Source organism: Herpailurus yagouaroundi, unplaced genomic scaffold (assembly GCF_014898765.1).
Source record: "Herpailurus yagouaroundi ecotype Mexico unplaced genomic scaffold, PumYag 77, whole genome shotgun sequence".
In the NCBI taxonomy this organism is placed as follows: Eukaryota; Metazoa; Chordata; class Mammalia; order Carnivora; family Felidae; genus Herpailurus; species Herpailurus yagouaroundi.
The window spans coordinates 23,939,741-23,952,494 of NW_024412388.1; the positions used below are offsets into that span (position 1 = coordinate 23,939,741).

General features: G+C 60.2%; 1 protein-coding gene across 1 annotated transcript; it reads left to right on the forward strand.

Moving 5' to 3' along the window:
• Positions 1–1,435: 1,435 nt before the first annotated feature.
• Positions 1,436–10,600, forward strand: HCRTR1 (hypocretin receptor 1). The gene is made up of 8 exons (XM_040467530.1): positions 1,436–1,623; positions 2,807–3,125; positions 3,365–3,543; positions 4,765–5,008; positions 5,450–5,565; positions 6,716–6,942; positions 7,961–8,082; positions 9,768–10,600. Exons 2-8 carry the CDS (start codon positions 2,927–2,929, stop codon positions 9,956–9,958), a joined length of 1,278 nt encoding a protein of 425 aa, XP_040323464.1. The 5' UTR covers positions 1,436–1,623; positions 2,807–2,926; the 3' UTR covers positions 9,959–10,600.
• The last annotated feature ends 2,154 nt before the right edge of the window (positions 10,601–12,754 follow it).

The window sequence follows — 12,754 nt, forward strand, 5'->3', positions numbered from 1 at the left end:
CTTCACTTCTCCTCCTGTTCTGGGGAGGTGAAGGTCACTGACCTGTCCCCTGTGTTCCTCCAGCTCCCCTCTCACACACTCTGGGCCCTGATGGTCCGTCTCCAGCTCTTCTGAGAAAGGACTTTGGCTGCCACAGGGAAGATGGACGTTACATCTCAGGAATCACCTCCAGGGAGCGAAGGAGTGTGAGTCTCCTAAGGTGACAGAGAATGGTGGGATCTGATGTGTTAGGAAGGTCCTGTCCTGAGGCAGGCACAGCCAAGGTGGCTGCCTGATGCCCGGGGGGGTCACTTGTGGCCTACCTGTGGTTCCTGAAACGCCCAACCTCCATAGCTTTGCACCTGCTGTTTCCTCTACCTGGAACCCTCTCTGGGGCCACCACAATCCCCCTTGCAAGGCTACCTTCTCATTTTTCGGGTCCCCGTGTTCTCGCTCCAGGAAGTCTGTCCTGATGCCCCGGCTGAAGCAGTCTGTCCTTCTGGGTCTCCTCACAGCAATCCTCGTGCGATAGCATATTTGCTGGCTTGGGAGCCTCCCACCCCCAGCCCGCCTGGGCGCCTCTGTCCGGCAACGAGGTGGGTAAACCCAGAGAGAATCACAGGCCTGAACCCCACCTCTGCCTCTGCTGTGTGGCCTCGAGCAAGCCACTGAACCCAGTGAGTCCAGTGTCCTCATCCGGAACATGGGGACAATAGCAACTACCTCCCCGGATTGGCCTGAAGAATGAGTGAGATCATGCATGGTGGGGCCTATGCAAGTGGCAGCTGTGTTTTTCTAGCTCATTGGCTGGCACACAGCTTAGTACGTGTTTGTTGCATTAGTCAGCCCCTCTGGCTTCCCTCTTCCTGCCCCCACCTACCATCCATACATCTTGGGAGGGGGTTAAAGTAGGTACCAAGGAAAAGGATGGAGGGGGGCAGATAGAACGGGGCAGGGTGGGGCGCGCTGGGAGATGGACGAGGAGGGCGCTCACTGCAGCAGCTGCAGCTGGAGCCTGGCCGGGGGCGGTGCAGGCACCGGCTCTCACTTCTGTGACCCACCTGTGCCATCATCCTCGTGAGCTAGGTGAGGCCGCGAGGAGAGTTGGCGCTGGGACCCCCCCCCCTCCTCCGCGCTGTGGCCCTCCGAAGCTGCCCGGGGCCCGCCAGCACACAGTAGGTGCGCTCTGAACGCCCAGGGACCGGAGGCGTAAATGCCGACTGAACGCGAACGTATGAATGAACGGACGGACGCGTGAATGGAGGTGGGATGGAAGCAAGAAGTGGCAGACGAGGAGGAACGAGCGTCTCCCCCGCCCTCCCAGTCTCGGGCTGAGCGACGTGAAGCCGAGACCGGCTGGGGGCTCCCCTCCCCGCCGGCCCCCCCCGCCCGGCCGCCCCCCCCCCCCCCACCTCCCCGCGGCGCGCAGGCCGGCGGAGCCCGCGCCCAGCCAGAGCCCGCGTTGGAGCCGCAGCTCGCGCCCAGCAGAGCGAGCCCAGGCAGCGCAGCCTTGGGAGGGGGCTTCCCCGGACCCCTCCCCCGGCCCGGGCCCCTGGAGCCCGACCTTCCGGGCAGGGAGGCGGAGTCCCCGGTGCAAAGTCCGGGGACCAGCAGCCGAGGACGCCAGGGTCCCGGAGCCAACAGGTGCGGGGCTTGGGGGATCCCCAGGCCCGGGGAGGGGGTTCCAAAGGACCCTCGGCGGGGGCCAGGAGTCTTGGGGCAAAACCTGGGTGTTGGGAGGCGGGGTCCCCAGTAGGCAGTGCCCTCCTCCCGGCAGGCTTCTGCAGAACCCCTAGCGCCCTCGCTCCCCCACCTACTCCCCGCAGCCTCCCACAGCGCCCGAGGTGCAGGGAGGTCCCGCTGAGGGAGTGGGCTCGCCGGCGCTGGGAGGGGGTACGAAGGAGCCCCCCTCGCCCTCCCCCCAGCGGTCACCGGGGCCCGGCAACCCTCCCACACACGTCCGGGGTCGTTCCTGCCCAGCCTTGGGAAGGAGGGGTCTGAGCGAAAGAGGAGGGGCGGGGAGCGAGGCCCGATTTATGAATGGAGAGAGCGGCCTGCGCGCCGGCCCAGCGACCCCTGGCGGCCGTCGGGGCGCATCGCGGCCCCGGGGGTCTGAGGGGCCTGGCCGCTGAGCCTGGGGCTCTTCTCTGGCTTCCGGGGAGGTGGTCGGTTCCTCCCTACACCTCTCCCGTGTGTGTGTGTGTGTGTGTGTGTGTGTGTGTGTGTGTGTATCCTAGCCGGGAGGGTCCAGGTCTGGACCTGGGGTGGGGGGCGGGCCCTGGGTCTCTAACGCGTCCCTTGACCATTTTTTCAACCAAAAAATTCAGGCCTGTGAACTGACTCAGGAGAGAACATTTGCCATCGGGATGGCTTCCCCTCACAAATCTATGGTGTTTGGTGGATTCAGACAGACCTGGCATAGTAGCTTGGTGACCTTGAGCAAGGGGCTCAACCCCTCTGAGCTGCTTCTGCAAAGCAGGGTTCTCTAATGGTAGCCCCAGGCGACCCTGAAGCCGGCTCTCCCCGCCCCCCCTCAGTGGGTAAAGCCCTAGACATGCATTAGACCTCACTACGCCTCACCGTGGCCCTGTGAGGCAGGTGATTACTACTCCTTTGGATAGATGGGGAAACCGAGGCTGAAAAGGGCGACGTAAGTTACCCAAGAGCAACTTGCATGAAATTGAGATGCGAGCCACATCTGTCTTTCTCCATCTATTTCGGGCTCACTGTAACCTAACAGCACTGTGAGAATTAAGAGGGAGCTTATATGCTAATTGCCTGGCACACTCCTAATGTTCTTTCTTCTTTCCTCCCCTCCTTTCTTCAGGAGGTTTGGGGCTGGGACCCCAGAGACCTAGGTGCAAGGGAAGTGGGCTGAGGCCAGGCCCGGGCTCCCCTCCCTCTGCAGAGCCCAGGATGCCCCTCGGCTGCAGCAGCTTCTGAGCTCATGGAGCCCTCAGCCACCCCAGGGGCCCAGACGGGGACCCCCACTGGTGGTGGGGAACCGTCACCGGTGCCTCCTGACTACGAAGACGAGTTCCTGCGCTATCTGTGGCGCGATTATCTGTACCCGAAGCAGTACGAGTGGGTCCTCATCGCTGCCTACGTGGCTGTGTTCCTTGTGGCCCTGGTGGGCAACACGCTGGGTAGGTGTTGAGGTTCCTGTGGTGCTGCGGATTTCCCTTGGGGACTGGAAGGGGTCCTGGGCCTCACTTCTCTCTCTCCCCCTCCCCTACCTTCCCTTGGCTGGGTAGTGTGGGGGATGGTTTGGGTAGCGTGGGGGGGGGGGGGGGTGGGGGGGGGAGAGACACTGGCTAGGATGGGCGTGGCTCTGCCCCTGGCTTCACCTCCTCCTCTTCTTCCCACCTCCCCACCTGCCCTGCAGTCTGCCTGGCCGTGTGGAGGAACCACCACATGAGGACGGTCACCAACTACTTCATTGTCAACCTGTCCCTGGCTGACGTGCTGGTGACAGCCATCTGCCTGCCAGCCAGCCTGCTGGTGGACATCACTGAGTCCTGGCTCTTCGGTCACGCCCTCTGCAAGGTCATCCCCTATCTCCAGGTGAGCTCTGCCCGGGTGCTGCTCGTCACCCCTCTGTCATCCCAAGTCCAGAAACCACGGCCTTGCCTAGACCTCAGTGACCCTCAGACTTGCCTTTCAGACAGGACACGGTGGCTCGGTTCCTCTGCACTGTCATTCTCTATTATCAGCGGGGGCAGGCCATGAGGCTTGACACTTGAGGACACAGACACAGCCCCACACACTCCCCCTGCAGAGATCCCCTCCTGGTGACACCCGCAGACCCTCCCCCACACAGCCATGTGTGGACACATGTACAGTCACCTCCAGGCGCCTGGGACACAGTGGAGGAGAGAGGCACAAGCCGGTGGTGACAGACGCAGATGCACGCTGAGCCTGTTCTTTGATTTCAAGGGGGCTGGTTTGCGGGGGTCGCTGGAAAGTATCCCCCCTCCCCTACCATCCCTGGCCAGGGCCTTCCCTTCCCCAGAGGTGGGAATCAGGATGTCCAGATGGGGTTGGTGGGGTGGAAAGAGGGCTGACCAGAGGCCAGGATGGACCCTCAGCTGCACCCCTCGACCCTCTCCTCGTACCCCAGAGCGCAGGGGGGAGTGCTCTCCTGGAGTCAGTGCCCACCTTCACCTCTGGCCTAGGCTTGTGTCTGCCTCCCAGGATGAGGCTCTTTCCTAACGGCCTGGGGAAGGGATGGCATCCTGGGCAGAGAGAAATGCCTCTCGGATTTCCATCGTTTTCAGGTCTTCCGCTCAATGGATTAACCCCGGCAACCCTGAGAATAAAGACAGGGTGGGTGGGGGGGGGGGGAGCGGTGAGGACATTCACCTCAGGCAAATTATTTAACCTTTCTGTGCCTCAGTGTCGTCATCTGTGACACGGGGGTGCGAGTACACATCACGGGGTTGTGGTGAGGATAAAGAGAACAGTGGCATGGAGTAGTTTCCATGAGCGTAAGTTATTCATCGTAGAGGAGCACCCAGTAGGGGCCAGGTCTCGACCTGGACGTTTTCCATCCATGATTTCATGGATTCTCATAAGAATCCCTCCAGGTGGCTGACATGGTCCCGTCCTGCAGATGAGGCTCAGGGAGGGTGAGTGATCTACCCACATGCGCCCAGCCAGTGAGTGGCGCGGTCGGGACGTGCACCACCCCTGGCTGCCTGGTATTTCGGGGCTCGGAGCCCCGTCCCTCACCCCACGTCTGTGGGTGGCCTCCCAGAAAGCTGACGTCCTGTCCCCATGGGGCAGGCCGTGTCTGTGTCGGTGGCAGTGCTGACTCTCAGCTTCATCGCCCTGGACCGCTGGTATGCCATCTGCCACCCGCTGTTGTTCAAGAGCACCGCCCGGCGTGCCCGTGGCTCCATCCTGGGTATCTGGGCTGTGTCACTGGCTGTCATGGTGCCCCAGGCCGCCGTCATGGAATGCCGCAGCGTGCTCCCCGAGCTAGCCAACCGCACCCGGCTCTTCTCGGTCTGTGATGAACACTGGGCAGGTAACGGCGGGAGCCTTGAGCAGGCATCCCTGAAATGGGCACCTCTGGGGCACATACCCCTAGGGCAGGTGTCTGTCCGTGTACTTCTGGGGTGGGCTCCCCCAGGGTGGGTGTCTCCCAAAAGGACACCCTGGAGTAGCCTTCTACCGGCTACCCTCCCAGGGTGGGTATAACCCCTTCGTGGATGCCATAGAACAGCCACCTACCAGGGATACCTCCAGGGTGGGTACCTCCTCGAGTCTAGACATCTGCTAGGAGTCCCTCCAGAATGGACACCCCCAGGCCGGGCAGCTGCGGGGTCTCTCTGCCACGGTGTCTGTATCAGGCCCTGCCACTTGCTTGGGCTCCATGGCTCTAGTTGGGGGAGGGTGGCATGGCTAAGCACGACAAGCTGGACGCTCCCACAGTGGGTCCAGCCCTTTTATCTCTTGACCCCTACAGATGACCTCTATCCCAAGATCTACCACAGTTGCTTCTTCATTGTCACCTACCTGGCCCCGCTGGGCCTCATGGCCATGGCCTATTTCCAGATCTTCCGCAAGCTCTGGGGCCGCCAGGTGAGGCCCACTCTGGTGTCACTGTCCGGGCTGGGAGGGGACGGGGGTACTGGTCTAAGGGAATAGACAGTCCTGTGCTTTCAGAACATGCCATCCTGGCTGCAACCAGAGAGAGGCAAGGCCTAGGGACATGGCAAGGTCAAGGCCAAAGTGCTAGTGCCTCCCCTGGAACCGGATAGTGACTAATATCAGTTTCAGTATCTAATAGCTAATCATCGTTCTAGTAGCAGGAATGTCTTCACAACCATCTCAACTGACCAACAGCAGGTTCTGTCTGGGGTGGAGTGTGGGGGAGAGAATTGCTCAGAAGTTCCTGGCACCAGCAGGACCAAGTTCTGGGTCCCGTGCTTGGGCAATGAGAGGATACAGACCAGAACGTGACCAGCCCGCAGTCTGCCAGCACTTAACCATCCACCCCTAACAGCTCCCCAGTCAGGATGGCGAGAGTCACTGTGCTCATCTAATGGATGAGAAAACTGAGGCTCAGAGAAGGAAAGCGAGTCGATCGAGGAAGGTCACGTAACTCGCGGGTGGCTGAGCTGGCCCTAGACCCCCAGTTTCCTGAGCTGTAGCCCCGCGCCCCTCTGGTGGGGGGTGATCTAGGTGTCCAGTAGTGTGAGACTTCAAGGATATCTATGGCTGCTCCGGGAGCCTGCAACGCTCGTAGGCTTCCGGTCACTGACCTAGGCAGGGACTGTGCTCTGAGGTCCAGGCCATTCCGAGCTGCCCACCTGCTCACCCCTTGCCCAGGCCTCCCCACAGTCAGGCACAGGCCAGGGGGAGGCACAACTCATCCCCCGCCCTTACCCCTACCCACAACAGGAGCTGATGATCTAGAGTCTTCTGCCTCTCTGAGTTTCGGTTGCGTCATTTTTAACTAAGGGCCAGTGACACTTTCCCAGAAGGCACGTTGTGGGTGGGCTCACAATGAGCTAATGGAAAGTGAAAGTGCATTGTTCACCCTCCAGTCCGGAGTGTCAGTCTTCGTCGTGAATATTAGGTTTCTTCGCATGGCGGCGAGAGCGTTTGTTCCCTTCGCCCACCTGCACCCTGCCCCAGGGTCCACCCCGGGGGGGCGGGACCCGGCAAAGGGGAAAGACCCTCCCCGGGAGCTCTGCCCACCGCCACCATCTCTGTGTGTGCTGGACAGATCCCTGGCACCACCTCGGCCCTGGTGAGGAACTGGAAGCGGCCCTCAGACCAGTCGGAGGACCAGGGACAGGGCCCCAGCACAGAGCCCCCGCCTCGGGCCCGGGCCTTCCTGGCCGAGGTGAAGCAGGTGCGAGCTCGCAGGAAGACGGCCAAGATGCTGATGGTGGTGCTGTTGGTGTTTGCCCTCTGCTACCTGCCCATCAGTGTCCTCAATGTCCTCAAGAGGTGAGAGCACAAGGGGGGGTGGGTGTGGGCCCGGAGGAAGGGGCTCTCTCTGCTTTGCAGGAAGACCGGCTCGGGCACTCACCCACGGTGTGGCCTTGGGGTGGGTCATCTCTCTTCTCCAAGCCTCCGAACCTCAAGTTCTCGTCTGTATAACGTGAATAACAGTCCTGGCCTGCCAGGGCTATTGTGAAGATTCTTCTGTCTAGTTACCCAGCCATCTGATCGCAGGGGCTGGGAACAGTGACCACAGGACAAAGTCCCTGCCCTCGTGGAGGCTACATCTAGCGGGAGAGAGAAATAAGTCTCTATTGTACTGGCAGGCAGTGAGACTACTATGAAGACAAATAAAATAGGGAAAGAGGATAGCGATGGTGACAGGAGTTGGTGCGGTTGTGTGTGTGTATGTGTTTTAAGATACGATCTTTATAAAATTTTTTTTTTCAACGTTTATTTATTTTTGGGACAGAGAGAGACAGAGCATGAACGGGGGAGGGGCAGAGAGAGAGGGAGGCACAGAATCGGAAACAGGCTCCAGGCTCTGAGCCATCAGCCCAGAGCCCGACGCGGGGCTCGAACTCACGGACCACGAGATCGTGACCTGGCTGAAGTCGGACGCTTAACCGACTGCGCCACCCAGGCGCCCCTAAGATACGATCTTTAAAAAAAAAAAAAGCTCATCTGAGGAAATGACATCTGGCAGAGATCTGAAGGAAGGGAGAGACCGAGGGACGAGGCCCCACAGGCGTCTGGAGGGACAGGGCTCGAAGCGGAGGGAAGACGGGGCTTGGCACGTGAGGGGCCGCAGGGTGCAGGGAAGGAGCGCGGGCTGCTCGTCAGGAGCCGATCTCGGTGTGTGTTTGTGCGTGGCGGCTTCCGGGCTGTGTGACCTTGGGCAAATCACTTTCCCTTTCTGAGCCTTGGTTTTCCTGTCTTTTAGATGAGGGTAGCGACTCCTGCCCCACCTGCACACATGCACACACATCTACTCCATTTCTGACTGTGGTCCCCTCGGCCCTAGGGTGTTTGGGATGTTCCGCCAAGCCAGTGACCGAGAGGCCGTCTACGCCTGCTTCACCTTCTCCCACTGGCTGGTCTATGCCAACAGTGCAGCCAATCCTATCATCTACAACTTCCTCAGTGGTGAGTGGGCTGGGGAGGCGGGGCGACCGAGGGTGGCAGCGGTGCCCAGGACAACAGGCTGCCAACCCCCAATCCAGGCTGAATAAAGGGATGGCCCCTAATCCCTCCTGGGGATCGTCGTGAGCTTGCTCTGGGAACCCGCATCAGGAAAGACTCGGCCCTGCCCAGGAGCCCTGGTCTGAGTGGAAGGCGGGCCTCACTCCCACCAGCGGCCCGGATCCAGTTGTACAGATTATGCAGACCAGTGAGGGGGTGGGAAAGGCAGGGGCTAGGCCAGCTCACCTCCACCCCCGCCTGGTGCCTGCACAGCGGGACCTCCAGTCGGCCGGTCTGGCCAACACAGGCTCCAGAAGGAGCCAGGCCTGTGGGAAGAGGTGCCGGGAGTGCCTGCCTGGGAAGGTGACTGTGTAACTGAGTCATCGGGGGAAGGGAGGGTCACCAGCAGAGACGGCCCAGGGCCAGGAAAGGGTTTCCCTATGCCCAGCTAGACAGGTACAGGCAGAGTGGCCAGAATACAGAGGGGTTTTCCCTGGATCCACCTGCCCCCAAGACCAGCCATCTTGTCCCCTCTCTGGAAGTCCCCGCGTCTCCACTCCCCCAGCCGTACCCCAGGCCACTCCCCTCTGCGCCCCTCGCTGGACCTCCCAGTCCCGGGATGGTAACCCCTCCACCCTCGGACCCACCTGGGTTCAGCAGAAGAGTGGCTCACAAGACGTCTGGCCCCAGAACTAGGCATAACAAACTGGTCCAGATGGCTGTTCAAGCCTGGGCACAAGTGATCTTTGAGAAAAGGTTGAAAGGCTGAAGAAGGAGGGGCCAGGGGTCTGTACCACAACCCTCATTGAGACTGAAGAAGTATTCCCGGAGCTCAGAGGGGAGAACAGAAGACATAAGGGCTGCGGCAGAGGCGGCAGCAGACTTCTTGCTGGGCATTTCCTGTCTGGGTTGCATTAACTGAGCACCTACTGTGTGCCCAGCCCTCCACTGGGGCCCCACAGAAGCATGGTCAAGGAGGTTTCTGCTCTGGACATCATCTATTTCCCTGGTGTCCCTTGGCTGACCGAGGTGGCTGTGGTAGTCCCTCCTTCCCTACTCTGTCCTCCCCTTGAAGCGAAGGGCTCTGGAATGAGAACCAGGCCTGAACTCTGGCTGGGTGGCCTCGGGCAAGTCTCTGCACCTCTATGCAGCTCCCCTGTGAGGTGAGGATAAAAGCTGCCAGCCTCTCAGGGTGCTGGGATGAGAGGGGGGCGGGGGGGGGGAGGCAGGGGTGCCCGGCACCGTGCTTTGTGCAGGCTGCTGCTGTTCTTTCCATCACCATGGGGCACAGGTAGGGAAAGCCTAGCCCCGGCTGGGGGGCCTGAGCCCCTCCACCTACTCGCCAAGGAGGGCAGAGGTGGCCCCAGGCCCCTGAGCCAGACACCACGTTTTGAGCCCGGCTCAGAGCCAGAGCGCAGTCAAGGAATCAGATGAAAATTGCATTTCTCCTTGGGAGCTGCTCCAGGGCCTCTGTCCTCACTCTCCCTGGCAGTGACGAGGTCGCCTTCGGGCTTTCTCCATCCCAGCTCTGCTCCGCCCTCCCACCCCCTCACAGGCAGCTTGGCTGGAGCTGCGTGGGTGTCCCTGGGCCCAAGGCCCTTCCTGCTTCGTCCATCTCCTTATGGCTGTGTCTTCTGTCTCCAACCAAGGCAAATTCCGGGAGCAGTTTAAGGCCGCCTTCTCCTGCTGCCTGCCTGGCCTGGGTCCCTGCGGCTCTCCGAAGGCCCCCAGCCCCCGCTCCTCTGCCAGCCACAAGTCCTTTTCCTTGCACAGCCGGTGCTCCGTCTCCAAAGTCCCTGAGCACGTGGTGCTCACCAGTGTCACCACGGTGCTGCCCTGAGCGAGGGCTGCCCTGGTGGCGGCAGGGTGTGCAAGCCTTGGGCTTGCTCCTCTGGCTCCTGGGGGACCCACCTCCTCGTGGAGACTGCTGGACGCAGGGGGGAGGCTGGGGCTCCAGACCTGGTTTTCTGCCTGTTTAACTCCGGGCAAGTGACTTCCCTTCTCTGAGCCCTGTCTCCTAAGCAGGATTGATGGGAGGATTAAGCATGCTCGAGAAAGCGGAAAGCCTTTTGTAGATTGGGAAGTGTCATGGATAGGATTATCATATTCCTCTCGAGTGGCTGTGCCCCACGGTACCATCCATCCCCATCGTCCTTCCGCAGCCTGGCCTTCCTCCCAAAGATCCCCCTCCCACCCAATCACAGGCCTTCCCTGGAGTCTGCTGTAAGGGTCCCGGCAGGCATTCCCATCTGGCCGAGTGGCTCCGGCTAAAGCCCAGTTGTTCTGAGGCCCGGGCGAACTAATCTGGGTCCATCCAGCCTTCTCCCAGCGGGAACAGAGCCCCGTCCTCACCAGGCGCCTGGTGCACACACCATAGACTGGACTCTGTTGGCTTTCTGGTGTGATAGAACACTCTCCATGTGGCCATTTGGCATGGAGGCCAGCAGCCTGAAGCAATTGTAATTAAAAGCCTGGCACTGAATGTTCCCTTTCCTTGTCATTGCACAAAATCTGTGCTGCCTAGGTGAGGAGAGAGAAGGTGGGGAAACTTGGGGGAGGGGAGCAGACAGGCAGCACTGGAACGCTAGTATCTGCTGACCGCTCCCACCCCCCACCCCCAACACACTGGATCCCAGAGGGGCTCCTAGCCAGGATTCAGAGCGCACGCGGTGCCGCCCCCTCAGGCGGTGCCAACCCTCCAATGCCCAGGACCCGGATCCTTGCCACATCTGTCCGCTTCTGGGCCTGGCGGCCTCTGGGAGGTAAGGGAGATGGCGGCAGCAGTGTGCGGGGCGGGGAGCGGTGGGCAGACAGCAGGGTTCACAGACTGATTTACTGTTACCTTCCCCTTCTTGGAAACCGGGCTCGCATTTACTTTCTCTGAACTCACAGGATAAAAAGAGAAAGCCGCAGACATGCTCCGTCTGCCACCAGGATGATTAGAGGGCTGCCAGAGGCCCCGATCCCCGTTGCCAGAGCAGGAAGTGGAGTGCAGTCTGAAGCACCGCTCTGCTGAGAGGGTGGGAGGCATCTGGCAGGGGCCGGCTCGGCCGTGCGCACCACCGGCTCTGCTTAACTTGATTAATGGAGCTTCGGGCTCCCTCTGACCTCACCCGTCCAGAAATGGGGCGAAGGCACGGTCCTGCCAGGGGCCCAGCCCGGGAATGCTTTCGCACCCCTCCTCTTAGACATCACGCTTTCCAAGAGCAGGTGGAAGGTACGGCCTGAGTAGGTCATCCACCCCTTGGATGACTCACCAACCTGGCGCTCGTGGCCATTTTCACAGATGTGCGGTCATTGCCAGGCGGGACGGGCTGCCCTCTCCTTCCGCACTCCCGCTGGCCTTAGGATCCAAAGCTGTGTGTGGAGTTTCGTGTAGCCGGGCTCGGAGGTCCAGTGGGCACAGTGAGGTGTGAGGGCTGCGGAACCACTTACCCACAGGGACCAACCCACGGGGACGAACCCAGGCCTGGGGCTCCTCGGCCCTGGCCTAGCACAAGGCCGACACTATGATTGGCACCACTCTAGAGGCAGGTTTCAGTAGACACTTGGCTCAGTGGGAGCAAAGAAACAACAGAAGCTTCCCCTAATGGCCTCATTTCTACTCTACCCTGCTGGCTGAACTCAGTCCCCTGGTGGGCCCGAGGCCTCCCTTTGGGGGGATTCGGATGAGCTGGAGAAAATTCAGAGGACCAGGATACCCAGGTGAGCAGTGCTCAGGGAAGAGCTGCTGAAGTACCCGGGACCACCCAGCCCAGGGAACGAAGGCCCGGGGGACACATGGTGGCACGTTTCAGGTATCTAGAAGCTTGGCATGCAGAAAGGGGTGATACAGGTTCTGGGTGGCCCAAGACAGAAAACCATAGTCAGGGGTGGTGTTTTCAAGGTGGCAGGATTTGGAATCCCATCAGGAAGAAGTGCTGCTTGTCGAAGAGGAAGCTTGTTTCCTGGAAGGGCACTGAGCTGTCCCCGGAGGATGGCAAGCAGAGGCGGGACTCAGGGTAGGGCAACGGGGAGATCTAGCCCCGGGTGGAGGCTGGTCTGGTGCCAGGATTCTAGCACATGGCAGCCCAGGGGACAACAGGGCTGAACTGGCTGAGCCCGGCAAACCTATTGGGCTCACTGAGCTGCTTCCCCCAAGCACCCAGTGCAGGGACAAGAGCTTTCTTATCTTCATCACCCAAAGCAAAAGGATTATCACACTGGTGCCCATGATAAAGTCCCCCAACAAACCAGAATGTCTGGTGTCTTAGCTTTTGATTGAAATTCTGTCAGATCACTACAGACATTTGGTGTAGACTGGTTATCATGCTGATCTAAGGATCTAGCTGGCAAGCACAGATGTCTGTGCTTAATAAAAATGGGGGGAAAGTTATGACTTAATAAATGCAGTTTGTCTGCAAGATAAAACTAAGGCTTGAGATAATGAAAAAGCCATGCTGTGAAAAGTTTAGGGTGGCTGCCCGTAGCCTACCACGCCAGCCCTAAAACCGTTATCAAACACAGCTGGCTTCTTGAAGTGAACCCGGCCAGTCCCTACATTTCAACTTCACCCTGGCAAATGGCACCAGCCCCACGTGGGCCATGTCCCCCCGAGACACTTCTTTCTGCATGGTGTGGTCTACGCTATGTACTT